The sequence below is a fragment of the Phascolarctos cinereus genome, unplaced genomic scaffold (assembly GCF_003287225.1).
Source record: "Phascolarctos cinereus isolate Bilbo 61053 unplaced genomic scaffold, phaCin_HiC Scaffold_1;HRSCAF=81, whole genome shotgun sequence".
In the NCBI taxonomy this organism is placed as follows: domain Eukaryota; kingdom Metazoa; phylum Chordata; class Mammalia; order Diprotodontia; family Phascolarctidae; genus Phascolarctos; species Phascolarctos cinereus.
In genome coordinates, this window is record NW_027555514.1 from 227,510,189 (window position 1) to 227,535,662 (window position 25,474).

A 25,474-nucleotide genomic window follows, 5' to 3' on the forward strand; every position below is an offset into this window, starting at 1 on the left:
ATTTCCCTCTTCTGTTAAACAAGAGCATTAGACTAGTTGATTTCTAAGGTGATTTCTTTCCAGCTCTAAGTTTAATAATAACAACAGCAATAAAACTGGAAAAAATAGACTAGAAGAAAGTTCAGAAGGGGCAAGATAGTTTTGCTACTACTTTGTTAAAATTAACATATATATGTTAAAATAAAGGTTTATGATTTCTTACTATTACGTGATTAAATACTTATGTTTGTGGGTGGTTACATTTACACTAATAAAGAAAATGGAAATGTTTCACATGAACTAATATCCTTCCTTCTGTCAGATGCTAAGAACTATATAGTCTGATATATTTCCCTTTTTCATCTTCTGCTTGATCACTCAAAGATAAATTCAGAATTTAAGTCTAGTGATGAACTCATCCCAGGTACCTAGAAATATCTATGTTTCTGCTCCTTTTTAATAATTTTTGGGGTTAATATAATTTTTTACTGTTTGATTTTGCAAGGAAGGTATCTCAAATTATTTTTGGAAATAGATGAGATACAAATCCTAAACAACTTAAAGAACTCAATAAATGAAATGTAGACCTTTTAAAGTAGTTGGGAGTTTCCATAATAGGGCACATTTAAAAAGGTTCCACAAATAAAATTAAATGTTTATTAGGTGCCTCTTATGTTTTAAACACTGTGCTAAATGCATATTGGTAGTGAATATATAAAATACATGAAGGAGATATAGAGTAACCATGAAAGGGAAGACACCTGCATCTGGGGGCAAGAGGTATAGAAGCACTGCCTACCCTCCTTTTCTTAAGTTCTTTAGTATTCATATTTGACAATATTTTAGTTTAAAGTCACTTTTGTTAACTATCAATTCTGAAACAACCGCTTTTCTCCCTTACCAAAGGCCTAACCACTTTCTTTGAAGAAAATGGGAACTCTGCTCTCTCTAAAGATGGAATAAGGGTGACCAACCACCCTCATTTGGCCTCACCTATTTGGCCACATAATGAGAAGACAGGACCCTGGAAAAGACCCTGATGCTGGGAAAGACTGAAGGCAAAAGGAGAAGGGGATGGCAAGGATCCATCATATTATGGCAGAGGAGGGATTAGAATGTTTTCAGTTCAAAACAATTCAACGGGCAGAGAAAGTCTAAGGTCACAAATGAAATATAATGAGTGTTGTTGGCAAAACTACCAGAGGACTAATGCTCAGATGAGATCGCTCCCTGAGATCCAGGGCTCCGTGCTTGATTTACAAAGACCACACCTTTTTAAAGAAAGAATTCTCCTATTTCTGACTTTGAGAAAAACTAAAGGAGAAATGTAAAACTGGGGAAGTCTAAGGTATAACATGAGCAGGACTTTTCTATTATGGAATCACTCCTAACTTTATCTAAAAACATAGGATTTCAAGAACATGCTCTTAGGAACTTTTTAAATTCTGCACGTCACTGTCTAGGTCAACATGGGAGTTTACACATCAAAAAACAGCATGGGACCTGGAGTTGTAAAGGGCTAACCGTAACAACAAAGGCCACACGTCACTTCTGTTAAATCACAGAAAGAACACGTGTTCATAAAGGTAACAAAAGACACCTGTCTTCATCTCCATATCCAATTCCCTCATACATACGCACATCCTTAATTTTTATTTCATGTATGAGAAGTGAAAATAGAAAATTCTGGGTAAAGCCACACACCTATCCCCTACCCCAGAACTGGCAGAAAACAAAAGCTGGAATATTTTTGAGAGGTGGGGGGCAGGATCAAAACAAGGGCTGCCACAGCGGAAGGGGGACCTTTCCTTGGAGCAGTACCATGCTCTAAAAATCCAGAAAAACAGGACTCATGGTAGATATGAAAAATGTATCTGTTGTTTTTTTTTTCTACTGCCTTTTTTTTATTAGAATATTTTTAGACTTGTACAATTTTATGGAAAGGATGAAAAGGGAGGGGAAAGGGGATTGCAGTGGGGGACACAAAAAGTAGAGTCTAATCTTCCATCACACTGTGAACTGCTCTTTTAAGAGCACAGAGAAGATAAAGCTCTGCTATCACGCCTCCTGATTGAAGCCAGGCTCACTCAGTTTAACAACTATCTCTCTCAAGGTTAAGTGGAAGGTAGGGAGGAGGCCAGTTCATCTCATGACTACACTCCATCTTTAAAGCAGGGTTCGGGCTTAAGGTATGTTCTTCCTAAGTCACTACTGAGCAGCATGAAGAATAGCAGAGAGCTAAGAGGCCGGCTCGTGGCTGCTCACTTGAAGCCCTTTCTGAGATCCGGCACTGGGGAAAACAGGAAGACGACAAAGTCATTTTACAGATACAGAATCTAAAATTGTGGTTCTGAGGACGCTGCAAGGAATCACTTCAGATGACATTGCACTTATGTGTATTAAATGTGCATGTGAAACCAACTTTCATCTGCTCTGTACACTGGCCCTGATGAAAAACAGCTGCAGGCTTGGATTATTCTGCTGGGATGGAAGCACTCTTTGGAGCTTGATGATACTGGCACATCTTAATGTAATCAAATCAGAGTTTATAAATACGTCTCAACCCAACAGACGAAAGCCATTACTCTCCCACCTCCAAGCTATCAAAGTGCCCAGCCTAGGGATCGGGTCCCGACTGTCACCTTGAAACAGAGGTGGGTGCGGTGTCAGTCATGTATTTCAACGGGGATACAAAACATTACAACATCACAGGGAGATGAGCCCCATGTAAGTAAAGGCTGTAGGCCAGGACCAGTTAATTCTGCAGAGTTATTTCTTGCCTCTGCAAAGTCATCGTTCTGTTAAAGGAAAAAAAAATCCCTTTGGTCTAGCTTGTTGGGTGCCCTCAAAATATTTTATTAATTGATCAATATGGAAAGATGAGAAATAACAGTCTTTCTTCTCTCCTTCCTCCCTCTTTTTTCTTCCTTCCTTCCTTCCTTCCTTCCTTCCTTCCTTCTTTCCTTCCTTCTGCCAGGTATGGTGGCACATACTTATAATACAAGCTACTGAAGACCGGAGGATCTCCTGAGCTAGAGAATTCTGAGCCACTGTGGGCTAAGGGCAATTAGATGCCTGTCCTAAAGTTTACATCCATATGGTGAGCTCTTGGTGGGAAGGGGAAATGAGAGCGGGGAGAGGTTGCCTAAGGAGTGGCAAACCAGCCTAAATTGGAAATGGAGCAAGTCAAAGCTCCTGAACAGTGGGATTGATTGGGCCCATGAGTAAGCCTGGGTGAGATGGGAAGACTTAGTCTTTTTTTTTTTTAAAGGCAGGGAAGGAAAGATAAAAAGGAAGGAAAGGACAGAAACCAAAAAGAAAGTTATGAGCCAGTCTTTTTGTGGTGGCTAAGAATTGGAAACTGAAGGGATCCCCATCAGCTGGGGAATGGCTGAACAAGCTGTGGTGTATGATTGTAATGGAATATTATTGTACTATCAGAAATCATAGGCAAGATGATTTCAGAAAAATCTGGAAAGACTTCCATGAACTAATGCATAGTGAAGTGAATAGAACCAGGAGGACATTGTACACAGTAACAGCAATATTGTTCAAATGAAGAACTGTGAATGACTTAGCCATTCTCATCAATACAATGATCTAAGACAATCCCAAAGGACCAATGATGAAGCATACTTTCTGCCTCCATAGAAAGAACAGATATTGTTTGAATACAGACTGAAATGTGCTATTTTTCACTTTCTTTCTTTTCTTTTATTCGAGCTTTCTTGGACAAAATGACTAATAAGGAAATGTTTCACATAATTGCACATGTATAACCTATATCTGCCTACTGTTTTTTTTTGGGGGGGGTCAGGAGGGACAGAATTTGAACCTCAAAACTTTAAATAAAATGTTAAAATTAAAAAAAAAAAGATTTGCCAAGGCAGTAAGACAATGGAAATCTCCATGACCACAAACGTGCCACATTGACCAAGATGAAGTCATAATCCACAGCATTGCTAAATTAGTCCTTTTGCGTGAAAAACAGCTCATGTCAGACTTCCCCACAGATCCAAATGAAACATCCAAGGAGGTCAGGAAACAAGTTACCTTATCACATCAAACAGTTTGAAAAAAGTTAAATTTTGCATGCCAAGAACAACCATCACTGATACTTTAAAACATTTAGCTGCTGACTGTGTATCTCTGGGAAAGTTACTTTATCTCTATAAAACCTGTTTCTTCATTTATTTCACTGATTCTATGCTATGTGATATACTATGATTCATATTTTGTAGATTCCATAAAATATTGAGGTTGGATCTGATGGCCTCTAATGGGACTCTTCCCAAGCTCTAAATCTGTGATCTATCATGTTTCATACACAAACTCCCTGAATTCTAAATTCCATTCATTATATTTTTGGTGAAATCACTAAATAATTTATTAAGAGTAAGCAGTCTTTGAACTTCTGACAGTTCCCAGTAAAGGACATTAAAAAAAAATACCTGGGTATTTTGAAATCTTAATGCTATTTCCATCACGTCGTAAAAATAAAATGTGATCTAACCAGTGACTAGGGAATAAATATTTAACTTTTTAGTGGTATTTTAGTCAGGCCAGTGGAGTCAAATAGGAAATTACAAATCACGGAATTTGTTTAATACAGCTCCATTGGCTACTAGAATGGTCACCAAATCACATGTTCGTTCATCCTCATCCACACTGTATGCACATCCCAAATGGTGAAGATAGAATTAAGCTTGTTATACTTAGAGTACAGTATATTAACATATACAGTATGGAATACAGTAATGGAAAACAGTAATATATCTGTGGTCTGAACTATGATATATAACCAGATGGACAATTGAGAGTTGGTCTAATTGTTATATCTACTGTCATACGTGCTTGGTACCATGGTAGCTGTGCAATGCCTATGACTATTAAGTTGTGGCCAACATTATTACTTTATTAAGAAATGGAAATAAAGACTCAGGGAGGTTGACTGAATTTCCTGGAGTCCTATAACTAGTTGGTGTTTGAGCTGGAAAAGAAGCCACAAAAGATTCATAACAACTGATGCAGAAAGAAGTAGAATCAGAAGAGAGATAAGCCCAACAATCACAAAATAAATGAAAACAACACCAAAAGGTAGCCATAGTCTGATGAACTGTGATGACCCATCTCAGTCCTGAAGAACTGATAATGAAACACTCCTCTTCTCTCCGTAGAAAGGTGAGGGACTACAGACAGAGAATGGAGTATACATTAAGAGAGATGCAGTCACTAAAGAGGATGGTTTTGCCCAAATGATTTTCTTTATTAGAAAGGAGAGTTCACATGCATGTCTTATTCTCAGCAATACAATGATCCAAGACAATCTCAAAGGATTCATGATGAAACATGCTATCTGCATCCAGAGAAAGAACTGATGCTATCTGAATACAGACTAAAACATACTAATTTTCTTTTTTTCTTTCCCTTCCTATCTTTCTGTCTTCCTTTAAGTCTTCTTGAAGAAAATGACTAATATGGAAATATTTTACATTATTGCACATGTATATCCTATATCAGATTGCTTACCATATCAGGAAGGGAGGAGGTAAGGGAGGGATAGAATCTGGAACTCAAAACTTTAAAAAATGTTAAAACAATTTTTAACATGTAACTGGGGAAAAATATTAAAAAAAAGAAAGGAAAGTTCAATGTAGGAAAAGTTTAAGGGGAAATGACTAATTAAATAATATTTAAAATTTAAATATTTTAAATATATTACATATAACAATTAAATATTTAAAATATTTAAAAATATTTTCTCAATCAAAAATTTATTTTCTCTTCTACCCTCCACGGAAAAAAAGAAAGTAAAACAAAACCCTTGTATCAAGTACATACAGTGAAATAAAACAAATCCCTACATTGACTGTGTCCAAACAATTTAGTCTCATTGTGTGTCCTTAATCTATCACCTCTGTGTCAAGAGGTGGGTACCATGCCTCGTCATAGGGCCTCTGGTTCATGGATGGTCACTATGTTGATTGGAATTTTTATGTCTTTCCAAGTTGTTTGTCTTCATTAATGTTGTCACATTCTATGAGCTGTTTTCCTTGTTTGCAGGCATGACATTTTATAAAACAGAAAGAACCTAGACCAAATTTCCTTCTCATTGTTCTCAATTCTTTTACAATTTCTTCTTTGCAACAAACCTGCTAATATTCCTTAACGACCTCACTTTTTTTTTTAAGCAAAGATTTAGGTAGAAGAGGTAAGACTTTTGCAACATGAATACCCTAGCTGGACTTGACAGTTTCAAGGCACACAGCCTCTTAAGAAATGACCAATCTCTGCCTGTTGGAACAACAACAACAAAAAAGGCAGAAAACCAGGATGTTTATGCATTCCATTTCTAATTGGACCAACTTACTGGACCAACTGCTCAGAGAAGAGCGACATGAAGATTTCTGAACAACATGGGGAAAGTATTCCAATCATGGAGGAATTTAGATTAAGTCAAGTGCTTGTAGTTCTACAGATACAGTTTCTAAACAGATGATTCAAATACATGTATGTATGTATGTATGTATGTATGTATGTAATGTCTGGGCTGCTGCCTGGAAGCAGCTTGTTAGCTCAGTGGAGAAAGCTCTGGGTCTGGAGTCAGGAAGACCTGAGTTCAAATCTGGCCTCAGACACATATCAGCTGTGTGACCCTGGGCAAGTCACTTAACCTTTATTTGCTTTAATCCACTGGAGAAGGAAATGGCAAGCAACTGCAGTATCTTTGCCAAGAAAACCCCACGGACAGTAGGGTCTACAGGGTCACAAAGAGTCGGATACAGCTGAATGACTGAGCAACAATATACATCAAAGTCAAAATGCAAAGAAACAATAACAATACTGATGGCTATGATTTATGTGGTGCTTTTAACAAAGTGCTTTACAAATAGTATCTCATTTGATTCTCATAACAACCGTGGGAGGTAGGAGCTGTTATTATCCCCATTTTAGAGATGAGGAGACTGAGGCAGATAGTGGTGAAATGACTTGAGTAGGATCACCCTGCTGATAAATAACTGAGGCCATATTTCAATTCAGGTCTTCCTGACTCCAGGCCCAGTGTTATATGCACTGTGGCACCACCTAGCTGTACAGACTGAAAACAGCTGGTTCTATAATTTGAGAATTGCTATTCAAGATTAGCAACAGCATTCCTTGGGGGAGTGCCCAAAGGAAGCCACCCTAAAGAAATCTTTGTCCTGGGAGTCTGGCGGCAGGACAGGGCATCTTAGGAGAGGAAAGTCAAATCTGAGAACAGAATAGAAAAGCTCTGAGAAATCTAATATCCCTTCACAGGGCAGTTTCCCCCCTCCATCTCCTTTCCTAAAAAAAGGTTCATGGGTCAATTAGATAATTCCTAAGAGATGCTTCAAAGGACAAACAGCTCCCTGTCCCCCAAGACTCCCCAGATTTGTCCTCCAAGTGTCAAATGAGTGGATGAAGAAATGGTACATGTCTCCCATTAAAGAAATGTGAGCTGGGAGTCAGGGAGAGGAAATTTATAGTATTTATGAGAGGGCAGAAATCTTTTCTTCTATGGTATTAGTAAAAGTTCCAATGCCCCTATTTGGACAAAACAGGGGCCACAGGGAGGGTGTCAAATGTGTGTTCCCCCCAAATGTATAAAATTTTTTTGTTTTTTCCTCTCCTCCAGCTTATAACATACTGGCCATAGATGTGAGAAAATCCTATTTCCCACAGTAAGTCATCAATACTTGATAGGGGTGTAAACCATTCCAAATGCGCAGGAAAACAATTGTAATTAAATGAAAAGAGTCACTCAAGTATCCATACTCTCACATCAAACTAAATTTGTAAGAAATCGGGGCATAAAAGTGGGCACATCTCCCAGGAGGTTAACGGGGCCAAGGTCTCCCATATGTCCAGCATCAACCTTTGTGGCAGCAAAGTACTAGAACCAAATGGGTTGACTGGGTAATGGCTAAACAAACCATGGTACATGAATGTATCACAATGCTATTGTGGTGCAAAGGAAAAAATGAGCATGAGAAATTCAGAGAAACCTGGTAAGGCCTGAATCAAGTAACACAGGGCAAAGGAAAGAGGAATAAGAGAACAGTGTACACACGGACTGCTGTTATGTAAATGAAAACAATGCCAACAGGCAGCTGAAATCAGATTCACTCGCACTGATCAAATTTAGTTCTGGAGGACAGAGGATAAAGCACAATTTTTTTTTTTGTAGAGGTGGCGCATTATAGGTACAGAATGTTGCGTACACCATGAGATGTGATTGCTTTTGTCAGCCAGTCAGTTTTGCTGAACTGTTTTCCTTTGTTACCAGGAAGGGTTCAATGTGGAATATGTCAGGAAATGACAGATATAAACATGCACACAGACCCCAAAGGACTCTAACTTTTTTTTTCATATTTAAAAAAAAATTAAAGAAAAACAATCAGTCACACTAATAACCACAGAGGGAGATTGGATCACATCATTTTATGCAACGCCAACAAGCTTTCTCCAGGCAGAAGGTGCATGAGGAAGCATTAACACCACAAAACATCTGCCGGTTTGGGGCTCCTTGCTATATTGGAAGCAAATGCTCATGCTTCCTTACAAAAGGGGTGACGCACGGAGACTCTTGACACGCTGCCGTATTCAATCAAGTTTGATTCTTACCAGGTACTGGAGTCGCTGGCGTTCTGTCTCTGGCGTGAACTCTGAAGACATGGGGATGATTTCTCCATTCCTAACAATGATGGCTCTGAAATGGTAAGAAAACATCATCAGCTCCCAATCTGGGCCAAAAAAAAAAGAAAAGTCTCCTCCTGTTACGACACACAGCTTGTCTCAGACCACAGATTAAGTGAATTTAAAAAACACACAAACCACCACCACACCACAAAACCCAGCAGTATGCAAATCAGAAAATCTTCAATCTGGATGATTTTCCTCATAGCATAGCAAAAGAGCCTTGCCCAGCTCACCCTTATAGCTTACAAAATTCGGATGCCCAAATGAGCTGAGAACTATTTTGGACTCAAGGACTTGATGAGAACTCATTGCCCCAAACCCCAATGTCCACACGTAATTCTATAGCAATGGTTCCTAAACTTATTTGGCCTACTGCCCTTTAAAAAAAAAATTACTCAGCACCCTCCTAGAGAAATCTTTCTTTAACCCTTTAACATTCTTTTTTGAAATCTGCATCATTTCTAAAATATAACATTTTTTAAAATGATGCATCTTAAATTTAACAATTTATTGTAAATTTGTGGGTTTTTTCCTGCATTGAAATTTCGATGATGCAATACTGAGTCATGTAACTATATTAATATCCTATCGTAAACAAATCATTACATGCAGGTATTTCTGCTGATGCCTGCTGGACTTTCTGACAATGTGAGACAGGCTTGCCTGCCAACACTTGCTTGTTAAGACCTGTCAGCTGACTTGACCACTGATCAGTTATAACTTGCATTTTGTGTTTATTTGGAAAATAATGTAATCACTACAACTTTCAGCTCTGTTGAAGAAACATCAGAAGAAATGCGTATGAACAGTTTTTCAAAATTTTCTTTCTTTTCTCCTTTCCTTAAGCTTCCACCACTCCCTTATTTTTATTTAATACCCCACAATTGCACCTGAGGCTACTACTGCCCTCCCCCATCATTCCAGCACCTCCTAGGGGGCAGTATGGCTTACTTTGGGAACCTATGTATAGGACTGATTTATTTAACCACCATTTTCCCCTGCTTGAATCCCCGTGGCTATTATTCTGCCCTGAGTTTGCTGCTGCTAACTATGTTCCAGATATTGATTCATTTGGAATTGGGTGGTGCCCTTCTCAAAACACACAAAATAATGCCTTCGTGAATTCCAGTCTATACAAACCTAGTCAACTTTTTATTAAAAGGGATGATTATGAGATGGGGGACTATAAACACTTCAAGATCTTTTCAAAACTGACCTCAAACACTTTAGTTCCTTTATATAAGTGGCAAGTAAGTCTTCGTTGATGGAATCAGCCACACCAGCTGAAACTGAAGTGGCCTCAACTCAGCACATTGGCAGTACCTAGATTCCCTCTGAAGTTATTTTCCATTTTCACCGACTCTGTCTTACATGTAATCTTTCTGTAAATTGCCTTTCCCATTAGAATGTAAGATCCTTGAGTTTGCCTTTCTTTGTATACTCAGAATTTGCCACATAAGAGCTTAATAAATACCTGTTTACTGACTTAACTGGCAGACAAGCTCATAGATGTTGCCTGCAGAGTAGCCTCTGTCTGGGCGGCTAGGTAGTGCAGTGGATAGAACACTGACTGGGCTGGGAATCAGAAAGACTCATCTTTTTGAGTTCAAATCTGGCCTCAGATACTTACTAGCTGTGTAACCCTGGGCAAGTCACTTAACCCTACTTGCCTCAGTTTCCTCACCTGTAAAATGAGCTAGAGAAGGAAATGGCAAATTGCTCTAATATCTTTGCCAAGAAACGCCCCCAAATGGGGTCACAAACAACTGAACAACAATAACAGTCTCTATCTACACCATCACTCCCCTCCCATCCTATCACACTAGGCTCCTTCTTCTATTGCCATAGAAGTTAACGTGAGGTAGGAAAAGCAGGAGCTTTTAGAGAATCTGTGGTTTTAAGAAACAGAAAAGGTATGACAGGAAGAAATAACCCAAGAGAGTGGACCCTATCACAGAGCTGGAAGACCTGTAGGTTGGCATCCCTGCCCAAACAGATCTCCCCCTAACTGCTTAAACCCTATTCAATTCACTTGGTAAGGCTGCCTGAAATTCTACCAATTAGAGCTTCATTTGGGCTAATCAGGATCCTCTTTTAAAAATGCAAATGGCTCTGGGAGGACTGGGGCCTATCAGTCCTTCATATTACCGTGAAAGAGTAAATTAGTTTAATCAGATTGCTTTCTTTATAACACCTTCCTAAGCCAGCTGCTTGGAAGGAAGAAGAATTTTTTGTTTTTGTTTTTGCTGGGGAGGAATGGAAAGAAGGAAGGCAGAATATTCTGGAACACGGAGCACTTCTGTGTGCAAAGAGCAGGTAGGGCAAGGGGTGATGAGGGGGTGGGGGTGCCCAAGTGTAAAGAGGGGGGTGTCCTAGGGGAGTATGAGGACATTCGGGACCAGTGGACCTGATGCGGCAATGTGTCAAGGCCAAGCTTTGACTATTTACCAATTCTATCTAGGGCTGCACTAGGTAAAGAGGACTTTCCTTCTCTTTTCTCTCATGCTTGGCCATTTGTGTTCTGGAACTAGAACTCAGCCACTCTCCATTAAAACCTTCTAATCAGTCATTGTGGCAAAGAGGTGACTGACAGACTGTGAGCTCTGTTAAGTCTTAGCCAAGCTGGGAAGGCTTTAAGCACTGGCCTTGTAATCAAAGTGTCTTTCTGCTGTCTGAGGACCAATCTGGCTAAGTCTAGAGAGGTTCGCCATTAAGTTGGCCACAAAGTGATGAATTTTTCAGCCTTGGCAACCCTCAAAGATCAAGTCTCTGGAGGTGGGGGAAGTATTTACAATATGCATTTGTGAAGGGAGTACCTCCACTAATTAAATCACATACAGATCCCTAGTTTGGCTAATATTAGGAGTCAAACAGTCTGAATAGTGGGACCCTGGGAGGAGGCACTCCTCAGTCACAAATCATCAGGTCTACAGGGCATAATTTCTGGTCCTGGGATAGACTTAGTACAAATATTATTGTTCTCATTCCCCCCCTCACCCGCCCCAAAACTGTCATCTCCTTGATATGGGGAAATGCCCTCTTTTTCAAATGCAAATTTGTAACTAATCTATAACTTATAATTAGTAAAGTAATTCTATGATACATGGGATGGCTCCCTGGGAGGGGTTGGAGTAGAGCTACAGGAGGAAATTTAGGACATGAAAAAAACCCAAAGGATATCAGTACATTTTATTATTATTATATCACCTTTGTGAGGTCATTGTTCTTCTTTGAGAATGAAAGACAAATAACATTATTAATTTTTCATTTTCATTTTATTTATTTATTTTTTGGTGAGGTGATCAGGGTTAAGTGACTTGCCCAGGGTCACACAGTCAGTAAGTGTTAAGTGTCTGAGGCTGTATTTGAACTCAGGTACTCCTGACTCCAAGGCCAGAGCTCTATTCACTGCGCCACCTGGCTGCCCCTATTATTAATTTTTTAAAAAATGTTGCCTGGGGCAGCTATGTGGTACAGTGGATAGAGCACTGGCCCTAAAGTTAGGAGGACCCGAGTTCAAATCCGGGCTCAGACCAAACACTTGATAATTTACTAGCTGTGTGCTGGGCAAGTCACTTGAACCTCAACTGCCTTAAAAATTTTTTTTTAAAAAAGTGCTGCCTACCGTGCTGAGAAGTTATATGACTTACCTGCCCAGTCTGTGCCCACACAGCCAGTATGTGTTAGAGTAGAGACTTGAACTCAGGTCTTTCTGAGCTTTCTACTCACTAGGCCAAGCTGCCTGGGACTCAAGGAGATCAAGGAACTTATACAAGGCTATATAGTCAGTAAGTGGCAGTCTTGTCAAGTCCAGGGCTCTCTGGAATACGACAAACTGCCCAGCAAGAGTTAAACAATAAATGACAATGAATGGAGACATCCAGATGGGAAATGTGACGTAGGATGGGTAAAAATAGAAAGGGTGAATGAAGCAGGAATTCAGGAGGCGCTGGGGACCACTAGAGACCTGAGAATCAGAGAACCAGGAGTAGAGAGGCAGCAAGGGAGAAAGAGTGGGGCCAGGAGCAGGCACCCTAACCCATCCCAGAGTGGGATCAGAAAGGGTCAGGTTCTCAGAGCCGGTTCCAGCCCTGAGGTAGAAGAGGTATCATGATTCCCCTTTTTATTTTTGCAACAGCAAACGGCCAGACAAGACAGATTACAGTGAGAAATTCACTTCTATCAAGCCTGTTTGCAACCCTGATTCCCATCCTAGTGCTTTGCCCACTATAACAGGTAAGAGACAATGGCAGAAAGTCAGATTTCTCCAGAAGGCCGTTTGGAAGATAATAGCTAAGCATCTCTCCCATTTGAATTCAAAGTCCACTAATTTACTTTTCCAAACTGTGGGACATATGCCCCCTTCTGCCAGAACCTTGGAGGAAGAAGAATGGCAAAGCAGTGGGTAAAAACAGTAGATATTTTTCAAGTACAACTGTTGACAAACATTTTTTTCCCAAAGAAAAGTTCAAGTTAAAGACAATAAAAAGTGAACATAAAACCATAAATTCATCTTAACTGGCAGGGGTAAAGGTTAAGGGTGGTAGAAGGGGAGCATGTTGTTACTGAGGGTGAACAGTGGACTCCAACACAGGGAACAAGTTACTGAACCTTTCCTCTCTTTCTGCATCCTGGGTGCATATGATTCCATACACATGTCTTCCCACCCTACAACAGAGCTGATGCCGAGGTTACATACAGGCCTGAATAAATCTGCTCCTCTCACCACAGTGCTAGTCTATCTGGAACACCTCCCAGTCCTTTTGTTTCTCAATGAGTACAGGAGTTACCTGGGCAAAGGCGCCCAGACAGCTTAAGTCCTTTGGCACATACTACTCAGAAATAGGAGATGGCCATCTATCCCTCCCATCCCCTGACTCCAGGTGCCCAACAGAGCCGTAAAGAAGCAAGGGGTTTTCTGCCACTACTGTTTTACCCTCTGTCTTAGAATGGTTCAAATGGTTCAAATCCTGGCTTTGCCAATTACTTATTACATATATTATGGCCTTGGGAATCTCACTTAATCCCTCCCAGCCTGATTTCTCCCCAACTTCAAAATACTGGGCTAGAATCAGTGGTGTCAAACTGAAATAGAAATGGATCCCTCCAGAGCTCATATTGACTTAGAAAATCACAAAGAAACATTTGGTTTTTTTTTAAAGCCGTATTTGTACTGCATTTTTATTTATTTTGTTAAACATTTCCCAACTATATTTTAATCTGGTTTAGGCAGCACTCCCAGGAGTTCTGCTGGCCCCACGTAGCCTGCAAGTTTGATTCCTCAGGGCTGAATGACCCCTTCTGGAGCGGTATGCCGGAACCAGCTCCCGCCAGCTCTCAAGGCAGATCGCTCAATTTTCTGTGTGAACATTGACCACTTCAGAAAAGGGTAAATGCTACAAATCAGGGTTTGATGTGATGTTTTGTTGACCACCTAGATTTAAGAAGGTGATGCAGAAAATGTTAATCTATTTTATAGACTAAAATTAAAAGTGTCTGAGCATACATATCTCCCCCTTACCCTCCGCAGCCCACTATTAAAAGATTTAACCTGATTAACTGCTAATTCTATGGCAGTGAACACAGCACAGCAATCACTTATACTATCTTGTGTTATTTTTATTATATGTTTGAGATCTTTGTATTATAAAAATGGAAAATAATTCCTAATTGTATTTAAATAAAATACAAGTTCCAACATTATTTGTGTAGGCTGTTTCATGAAAAATGTGACAGAGCGTGACATATTTCTTGCAAATTTTGTAAGTTTTATAATTTTTTTTTCCATAAAAAGGGATGGGTGGGTGGACCATGATGTCATCTAAAGTTAGGAAGCAATTCTGCTAGTTGCATATCAAAGGCATCTATCTGGGTAATCTGGGCAGATAACTGAGACAATACTGAAGATTCACTGTTTTCTGCCACTACAGAAAGTCTTCCCTTGAAAGTCCCTAGGCCCGGTGAATCTGGTCACTCAACACTGTAGTTGAACTACAGCAAAGGACATAGAAAATAAAATGGTCATCATTTCAGTAGGGCATGTGTCAGCAGACTGAAGAGACAGGGCTATTGTGGTGGTTCTTCTAGAACCAAGCAAAGATTCTTAGCAGCTGGCAAGAGACACAGAAAAAATAAGGCATCTCAGTTTCAGGAGGCAGAAAGACTGAGAGGTTGTTTCAGTGACTGGTAAAAAATTACACTCTACAGGAGAACCTGAGTTCAACTCTGACCTCAGACACTTAACATTTACTAGCTGTGTTGTGACCCTGGGCAAGTCACTTACACCCAATTTCCTCACCAAAAAAAAGATGCTTAAGAATTATGCTTTACTATAGTTTTCCCAGAACCAACTTATAGATATAATAACGTAACAATAATAATTTCCCTTCATCAAAATGTGAAATAAAAGATAAGGGAAGAAAAGAGCTGTTTTGGAACCGATTCTGACCAGTATTAAAGTAGGAACTAGAGATGAAAATAAAGTGATGAGAAACTTGGCAAAATATGATGACATCATCTTAGAGCCTACGACACAGAAGGAGAATATCAGGCATTATCTGACATATATCCTAGATTTGGGGTGAATGGACTGTTAAGAGTTTAAGAGAAAGGATAAGTAAAATGCTATATCCTAGCTTTCTATATAGAGGGATGTTATCTTAAGGGATCAGCTAGGTGGTATGGTGAAGAGTGCGCAGAACATTGAAGACTCCTCTTCTTCCTGAGTTCAAATCTGGCCTCAGACACTTACTAGCTGTGTAACCCTGGGAGGTCACTTAAGCCTGTTTGCCTCAGTTTCCTTATCTGTAAAACAGGCCAAGAAAACACAAAGTAGGGTCACGAAGAGCCAGACACAATTGAAAAATGACTGAATAACAATATCTCAAGAGGAGCAAGTGTCAAAAGGGAAATGACACATGACCAAATTCCAAGAAAAGGAAGGGTTACAAAAGCAAAGAACTAATTGGTCACATAAGATTCTCAGACATGAGAATCTGAGAAATGCACAACTGGAAGAGACAGGAAATCACTAAATCCAATGTCTGTCCAAAACTCAGCCTAAGACATCTTCAACCTTACCATCCCCCCCCAACCCTCCCCCCAACCCGTGCTTCCAATGAATAAATGTTCAAAAGCTGCGCTTTCCTCCAGTGTAGCACATAACCTTTCCCAAGACACGCTTTCTTGATGATGACCACATTCAAAGCATGAACCACAAAGACCACATCCCCAAGGAGTCATCAAGCCTCCAAATGAAAACCCATTCTATCTTCAGGTAGCTCATTCTGCTTTTTTACAGTTTCAATTCTTGGGAAGTTTCTCCTTTTGTTAAGTTACAATTTACCTACTCCCACCCCCACCTCCTTGCCACAATATCTGCCTGCTGGTCCTAGAATTCTGTCTTTTCTAAAGCCAAGCAGAAAAAGTCTACTCCCTCTTTCAGGACAGCACTTCAAACATTTGATGACTTTTTTATGTTCTCCCTAAGTCTCCTCATCTCCAGTTCCTCCAGTCAGACCTTCCTGATACTGTTTTGAATTCCCTTTACCATTTTAGTTATCCCGATCTAGCATCTCTTCCAAGAGGTGCTACTCCAGACTTGATTCTGTGCTTAAGATGTGACCTGAAAAATGGCAGAGTACAGTGGGAGGACTGCTTCACTACTGTGCTGGACACCATCTCTAATAAAGTCCTTTACAAATATTATCTCCATAATATCCCCATTTTACAGGTGAGGAAACTGAGGCAGACAATAGGTTAAGTGATTTACCCAGGGTCAGACGGTTAGTGTCTGAGGCCATATTTGAGCACAGGTCTTCTTGACTTCTGGCTCAGTGCTCAATCCACTGTACCACCTATACATCCCTGAAACCCATGGCGGGAATTGTCTCACTTCCATAACCACCTTTTATTCATTTTGTATGTATTCTCTGTGTGTGTGTGAATGTATATATGTTATCTTCTCCATTAAAATGTAAGCTCTTAAAGGCAAGGACCTTCCCTTTCATTCTTCGTACCCCCAGCACTTAGTGAAAAGTCTGGCACGTAGTAAACATTTAATAAATGCTTGCTAACTGACTCATTAGGCAGGAGGAGGGTAGAATTAAAAATGGACTATAGACTACTTTTTATACCTCCAGGGCAGAGAAGCTCTAAGGGTGAACTCAGGTGATTAGACGGATGGATCCAAAGCTGAAGCATCTCCTAAGATGGTCAGAGTTAGACCCACTAACTATTACGTACCTGTGGTTATCTACCTGCACATAACATTCCTGGAAAAGTTTTGTTTTGCTCAAGATAACGTTCATTCAACAAACTTTCTGAGCTGCTATCCTATTTAAAAGGCATGGTGAGAGACAAAAAGTTGAATAAAATTTGTTCTTTACTGTGGAAGCATCCCCCAAACCACCCAAACCCCACCTTGTCGGTTATATATGACAATCCTAGGGCAGCACTTTAGTCCAAAGGCCCTGGTAATTCTGAATGAGGAAAATTATCAGTATTTACTTACCTATCAACAAACCAATGTCTAACACTGAGATCTTTTTATAACACCCCTATCAAAAGCCTAATCAGCCTCTAAAAACTGTGAGGCCTGATGAGCCCAGGAAGGACTCTTTCCCTGACACTGAACAGATAAAGAGGAATAATGACTTTGATTAATTCTTTTAATAAAGTACAGTCAGTTCTGCTATAAGGAAACATGCATTCCCCAAACCATTGCACTATGCAAAATCACACAATTAAAACTATAGAGCTTATGGGAAAATGGAATTCGGGGCACAACACTTCCAGCCACTGATAATTCTTTTATTTCCGCAGTCTTGTTTTTGATGGCTTGTATGTGTATTTCTTTATGCCTATTTTCTTGTCTCCTTTAAAAGCCTTGACTATTTTCAAGCTTCTCTTCAATACTTAAAACTTTCCTTTTTTGCATGTATTACTTTGTGTTTTTGAACCACAAAGATTAGACATGTTTTGGATATTGAATTGAGTGGTGTTTATATACATACACATATACGTGTGTGTGTATGTGTATATATGTATATATATAGAAAAGTACATAAATATGAAATAGCAAAATATAACCTTGTAGAACTGAGATAAGTGGCAGATGTGCGAAGGGTGGGGGAGTGTGTGTGTGTGCATTTCTGTACTCCTACTTGCCTTAGCTGGGTACAGTTCCTGTGTGCAACTAGGGTTTCTCAAAGAAGAAATTGCGTGTAAGCAAACATGAAATTCATATCAGGTCCAAATTATTCCCTAATACATCAATCAAGTTGGAACAAATTCCTGTTCTGAAAACAAGTGTTAGAACAGAATGGACTGTCACCTTTGATAGTCACCCTGAGGTCACCTTTGACCAGAGCGAAAGGAGAAATCTCAGACGGAGTGATTAAGGAAGGAAGGAATAGTTTCAGGATAATGATTCTTCAGGGTACACAGAAAATTAAATGACTATTATTCTGCTTGACAAAGTCAAAACTACTGCCTGAATTTTGTAACCATGCTTTATAGTATTGTAGAATTTTGTGTTTTGTTTTGGGAATGTATGAATTGTGAGTGGAAACGGCAAAAGTTAGAGATATTTTGAAAGGCAGGGTGGCCCTTTGGATTTTTCTCTTATCAGGGACGCTTAGGATTATTTACTTAACAAATTTGTCCTAGTAGATCTGTAGTTAAACGCATAGTTGAGGGTTTTTATTCTAGATTACCCTCATGGAGCTTCCAGTCTAGTAAAATTCAGTTGTCAGCTATGCATTACTTCTTGGAAAGGCTTCAAGGGGATATGAGGAAGACTCTCTTCTTTGTTTTTCCTTCTGTCTATTGCATGGCCTTTCCCATCACGTGACACCTTAACTATATTTATCTTGCTGACCATTTTTCTTGGCTATAATTATGAAAGTGGAGGTGTCAATCTTTAGGTAGAAGCAGCAAAGGCAAGGAATTTGGCATCTGATCATAACTTCCTTCAACAATTTAACGAATGAATGAATGAATGCAAAACTGAATGAATAAATGTAAAACGTTTTCATTTCAATTCAGATAATCATTGCTGGCATGATACCTGTTAAATAACTACCCAGTCTTGCAGACATTTGCATAGATGGTAATTCACCCATGCATGCAAATTTAGTCCTGTTTGGAAAAACACAATCTTCTTCTGTACCATGACAGTAAGAAGGAATTAAACAATATCAGGGCTCTTAGAAGGTACAGTGGATAGAGTGCTGGGCCTAGAAGACTCATCTTTCTGAGTTCAAATCTGGACTCAGACACTTATTAACTGTGTGACCCTGGGCAAGTCACTTAACCCTGTTTGCCTCTGTTTCCTAATCTGTCAAATGACCTGGAGGAGGAAATGGGAAACCACTTCAGGATCTTTGCCAAGAAAACCCCAAATGGGGTCATGACACAACTGAAATGACCGAACAAAAACTTGTCAGCCCACTTGGCTTCCAGGCTTTTTAATATTCTAATCATACTGACCTTTCCAATCTGATTGCTCATGCCTCTTTATTTCTCACCTGGTTGTTCCACTCTGGGACATTTGAATTTTCCACCATGCCCCTCCATTGGGTGCTTCTCCCGCCCCCCCTTTTTCAGCTTCCTTTTGTCTACTGTCTTTCCCCGTCAGACTTGAGAGCAGGGGCTGCCTTCCTTTTCTTGTATTTTTATCTCTAGCACTTAGCTCACTGCCTGGCACAGAGTAGGCACTTAAATGCTTCCTGACTACGGACAAACTTTGTTCTTGTCACCCCTCTGACCTCTGGATCCATGTGCCAGAGTGCTGGCTTTCATTTGTAGGCTAGTGGTGATGAAGGGATTTCAAAGGAAACTGAATATACCTGAAATCCTGAGAACCTCAGCCTAAGATACTCCTCCATCCCTTTCCCCTCTCCCTCCCAAACCAAGTGCTTCCTAGGAACAGACTCTTTGTAGTTGTGTTCTCCTCTAGGCTAATACATAACCTTTTCCAACATATAACTCCTCGACCATATAGCATATGTTTTACTGCTGGAACTCACTGAACACTTGTCTTAGCTAAATCACGAAAGCCTTGAACAGTCATTATATTTAAGAAGGGGCTGTCAAGGGTTGTTTTCTCTTCCTAGAATCCGAGATGGGTAAGTGTCTAGACACCAAGTTCACTTCTATGGGGAGTCCTATATGCAGTACAGTCCTGCTCCCTTGGTTAAGGGAAGAGGAAGATGTGGAAGGAAAAGGGTTGGTGTGAAGTAGTCACGCCACTTCCCAATCTAGCCTGCTTTATCAACCTAACACTAAAGCAGGGAAGAGAATAAGTATTATGTGTCAGGTGCTGTATTAAATACTTTACAAATATTATCTCACTTGATTCTCAAAACAACTCTGGGGGGTGGGTGCTGTTAATATCCCCATTTTATAGTTGAGGAAGCTGAGACAAATAGAGGTTATGTGACTTGCCCAGGGTCACAAAGCTAGTAAGTGTCTGAGGCTGCATGTGACCTTACTCCTTCCTGCCTCCAGGCCCAGCGCTCTACTAGCTACCTTAAAAATAAAGGGGCAGCCATAACCAAGGAGGACTTAAGGACAAGTAGTTACAAGTGTGTGGCTAAAGTAGGGTGTGGAGATATATCAAGGTGACATACAACTAAAGCAGAGCTATAACTAATTCACAGAGACTGCTGATATACAATATGTGATATCAACGACTTTTGGTTCAGTCCAATGATATTTGTAGTTTATGAGGTACGAGGGCACTGTAATGAGAAGAATGAATGAAAAGCATGGAGTGAATGTTGTCTATGTGACAGAAACTGTACTAAATTGGATATGTGAATACAAAAAGCAGGACAGTGTATATCCACAAGGAGCTTACTTTCCAGTTGGGGATGAAAACACCAATAAGGGAGTGGTGGCCAGGGTGGGATGTTTTGTGAGCTAGGAATTCACAGGGCGGGCAGATGGAGCCCTGAGGTACTTGACTGCTAAGCTGTTTACAAGAATGGTAGATTATTGATTGGATAACTGTTCTCAGAGAAAGAAGTGGAAAGCAAGGAGGCCACAATATCCTGGGGATTGTAACATAGGTAGATATGAGAAAATTTCCCCAATAAGGACAGCATAGCCCAAGGGCAGAACTGGAGGGCAGAGGTGGAAGCTTCCGGGCACCATCTTGGCTTGCCATGTAGGATGGCAAGGTCTGGGGTCAACTAGATGTGGCAAATTCTCACCAGTCAAGAGGTCACCGTCCTATGGCTAAAGCTAGAGGACCAGATCAGAAGACTGTAGGCTATTATAAATAATAACTTTGGTGTCTTCATTTCTAATATGTTCATGTACTATTTTCTTAGTAATGATCTCATGGAATAAGCTTTTAAATACGGAGTAATTTGATGCATTTTGGATAGTCAATGCAAATGGACTGGAGTTGAAAAGGAGGAAACAGATAGCATTTTCACTCATTCCAGCTTTTTCCCTGACACAAAAACCCATCTTTTCATCACTGTCCTGGTGATGTTTTAGGACTGTATATCATGCAATACTACAAATACCAAAGACTCCACATTGCTGGTACCCAAAGGGCAAAGGAAAGATGCATGGAAGAAGTAAGCAGGCTACATATAACACATTGCCAACAAGTATTTTCAGGCAAGAAGTCAAATGGAAGCCGTCAAGGAGTGAAATCACCCGAAAAGCTGGTGGGCCAGGTATGCAGTAGTGACATGACAGATGGATGGTTTACTGAACTGGTAGCCAAAGCATGGATACAGAAGAAAATTTCTACAGGAGATCCATGGAGTGGATGGATAAGAATCGCCTAGGATGACAAAATATGGATAGACCGCAATATCTCTTGGTAATGGGAGTAATGACATAAATGAGATCACGTATCTACTGAACTACTTTAAACAAATCATAAACATTACAAATAAACCATTTTTAAGTGGGCAGGATGTGGGAAGGAAAAATGAATGCCTGGTAATTGAAAAAAAAACACATAAAAACATAAAGGCATCCACTAGACAAAATAAGGGTGAATGAAGCTCGTTATGGCACTTGGAGGACCACACAACAGCCTCCTTATGGGCTAATGACACTGTATCAGATTTTTGTCATATGTGATTCTGTTTCAGGGGCAGTTAGGTGGAATAGTGGACAGACCACTGGTCTGGAGTCACTAAGACTCATCTTTCTGAGCTCAAATCTAGCCTCAGACACTTATGAACTGTGCAACCCTGGGCAAGTCACTCAACTATGTTTGCCTTAGTTTTTTCATCTGTAAAATGAGCTGGAGAAGGAGATGGCAAACTGCTCTAAGGTCTTTGCCAAGAAAACCCCAAAATGGGCACAAAGAGTCAGACACAACTGAAACAACTGAACAACAAAAAGAACAATAATTATGTTTCAAAGACATGCATTTAACTTCAGGCTATCAAAACCCATGTGTTAGTTCATTTATCCATTCACTCAACAAATATTCACTGGGCGCTGTGTGCAAGCCCTTCTGTGCTTAGGTCTGGGAGAGAGAGAAAAATTCTTAAGACAGGGTTCCTTGGTCTCAAGGAAATTATAGAGATAAAATATAGTAGAGAAGATAAAATACATAGACAGAATTAGAGCCAGTAGGTAAGAGTTAAGTTGAAGTTTTATAAGAAAACAGAATTTTAATAGTTGCAGATACAACAGATACATAATGGGAAAATGTCACAGGATCAGTGACAGAAAGTTGGAACCCAAAGGATTGACAGGAGGAGAAAAATATTTAGTCAGACCAAAAATATATATCATGAATGTTGCTAAAATTAGAAGAGAAGCAGGTTAGTGGAGGAAAAAAATCTTTGTGGCAATTTTTTCTGATTTTTTCTCATTTCAGTCACTAAGTCAGTCAATAAACACTTACTGTCATGTAAAGCACCTATACTAGGGGCCAGGTACTGTGCTAAGGCAGTAGGGAGCAAAGAAAGAAACTGATTCCAATTTATAAGAATAAGAGCCATTCCCTAACTGATAAACAATCACAAGACAGGAACAGGCACAGAGGAAGAAATCCAAGCTATCAATAGCTACGTGAAAAAATACTCAAAGTCATTAATAGTTAGATATGCAAACTTAAATAACTTTGAGATTGCCAATCTGATGAGTATGAGGTACAAAGTTAACAAAAATGGAAAATGAGACATACTGAAGAGGCTGTGAGAAATCAAGAAATTAATGCACTGCTGGTAGAACTATGAACTGGTCTGGCTTTTCTGGAAAGCAATTTGGAACACTGTGCTCCAAAAGCTATTAAACAGTGCAAGTCCTCCAACCCAACAAAGCTACTACTACTAACGATAGCTAAAAATAGCTGGCATTTACATAGTACGTAGTATGCACCAGGCACGGTGCTAAGTTCTTTACAAATATTATGTCATTTTATCCTCAGCAATCCTGGAGAAGTACTATGATTATCCCCATTTTACAGATAAGAAAAGTGAGGCAGACAGAAGTGACTTGCCCAGGGCCACTCCGCTAGTTAAGTGTCTGAGTCTGGATTTGAACTCTGGGAAGATGAGACTTCCTGACTCCAGTTCCAACACTTTATCCACCATTCTACCCAGCTGCCCTATCAGGTACCTCAACTTCAATATTAATTTCTCAAAGCAAGGTAGCCAATGCCAAAAGGCATTTAATCTGTTTTCCTAGAGTAGTCAGTCCATATTTTCCTAAGGGCAAGGACAGGAGAAGCAGCAGAGCAGTTTACTTCATACTGAGCTCTGACTCATCTCTGATAACCACTCTGCAGTATTTTAAAGAGATCCCAAACCTCTCTAAACCAGCGAAGGATTTTTAATCTGGTATCTGCAAGCTTAAATTTTTTTAATATATTTTAATATATTTGGTATTTTAATATAACTGTATTCCCATGTATTTTATTTTGTTTTAAAAAACATTATTATGAGAAGGCTTTACCACACTGCTTAGCATAAAGCCTGACACATACTAGGTGCTTAATAAATGTTAGATGACTGACTAACTGACCAAAGAGGTCCATGATACAAAATCCCTAATTGAAGTCTGGTAACCCCATTCCTGAGTCCTAATTCCCCCAAATTCAATTCAATGGCTAGATGTTATGGGCAGAAATTATCTTTGTCTCAGAAAAGAGACTAGAAAGCTACTGACACAGTTGAACAACATTTTGGAGCTCAGGGGTTGCAACGAAGCAAAAAAAAAAAAATTACTAATTTTTCTCCAAAGGAAAGGCAAGAAATGGTCTGGACCCAGTGAGGCTTATATGCATGGCTTAAAAGGAGGCCATTAGGAAATCAGCCGAGGACTCTCCAATCTCCCCATACTAAGGAGGGGGGCAAAGAGACCTGGATTGAGGGCACTAATTGGGTGGCTGAATCAATTATCAGCCTGTCCTTTCACAGGTTAGAACTCATTAACCTTAACATTAAGGTAACCAAGTTTATACCGGTGCAAAGCTACCCACCAGGCAGGGCATTCTAACAGCTTAATATACCCAGCTCCCAGGGGAGTGAGGAACTCTGACTTTGATGCTGGCACTTCATTCTGCCCCTTAGGCATTGCCATTAAGCATTCATGTATGATTTGTGCAGTGGCACCAGGGAAATTTTCAACATGTTAAGTCAGTGACACTGAAAAAAATATCTGCTTCTCTTCCTGCTGCCTTTGGGGCTTGGCCTCTCCCCTCCTGCACTACTTTCTCAGTCCAGCCAAAAACTGGGGAATATGCAGGCAAGAAGGGGGCTGGAGGGAGGCTTCCCCTCAACCCTCACAAAGAGCAAAGGGGTGTTTTGGAGCGGGAGGCTAAGGAAGTTAAATCTAGATAACAGATTTGTTCCACGGAAAAGGAGGAAAAAAAACTACCAAAAAGGTTCTGACTCTTTCTATTAGAATGGACTGGCTCCCTCTCTAAGAAGATGATGCTTTGTACTCTCTTGTCCAACTGAAGATGCCTCTATGTCCCATGTTGGTCAACCCTTAGGCAGAACTGCCATTTTATCAGGGGCCCCAGACACGCCCACTTCACTCTCACCTCAATTTACTCTACAGAGTGATCCACCTCTTCAAGGGCAACCTTGCCTTCCTTGGGTATCCTTTTCCCTCTACCTTTCAGCTCTGTTTATGTTTCGTCCTCCCCTATTACAATACAAGCTTCTTGAAAGTAGGGGCTGTCTGGTTATCTTGATTTTATACCCCCTGTGCTTAGCATGATGCCTAGCACACAGAAAGCACTTATTAAATGCTTTATCTATCTACCCAAAAACTATGGGAAGGAAGACATACATTGAGTGGAGTTGCAGAACATTATACCTACTATGTGTTCACTCTAATGAGTCAGATCATGGTCAGTAAGCACTGATGAAATATCTACTGTGTGCCGGTCTCCCGGTCTCTAGAGATACAAATTAAAACTGAAACCATCCCTGCCCTCGAAGAGGTTACATTCTACTGGGAGAAAAAACATATTAACACATAAAGCAATATAAAAAATAAATATGAGGTAATATTTGGAGTAGGGAAGAGAGGCATTAGCAGCTACAGGGGAGTAATGGTCCCAGAATCAATTCTGATTAAATACAACTATGGGGTAGCTCTGTAGATGCCTTGGTATATATATGATCTGCTCCCCTAAAACGACAGTGCTTGACTTCTGCATTGACAGGGTTAAGACCAGTGTGAGACACTGAGAATGACTCATGCCGAGAGCAGAAGATGGTGCCTTTGCACAAGTAACACTCATGGATGAAAAGACAGTTGCAAAGGAAACTTCAGA

At 40.0% G+C, this 25,474-nt stretch overlaps 1 protein-coding gene across 2 annotated transcripts in view; it reads right to left on the bottom strand.

The window, feature by feature from the left end:
• Positions 1-25,474, bottom strand: part of PPM1H (protein phosphatase, Mg2+/Mn2+ dependent 1H) — a 310,397-nt gene that overhangs the window by 83,772 nt on the left and 201,151 nt on the right. For both annotated transcript variants that reach the window (XM_020990179.2, XM_020990180.2), the window contains one exon: positions 8,626-8,710. In XM_020990179.2, the coding sequence (XP_020845838.1) occupies positions 8,626-8,710 (85 nt within the window). The remainder of the gene's footprint in view (positions 1-8,625; positions 8,711-25,474) is intronic.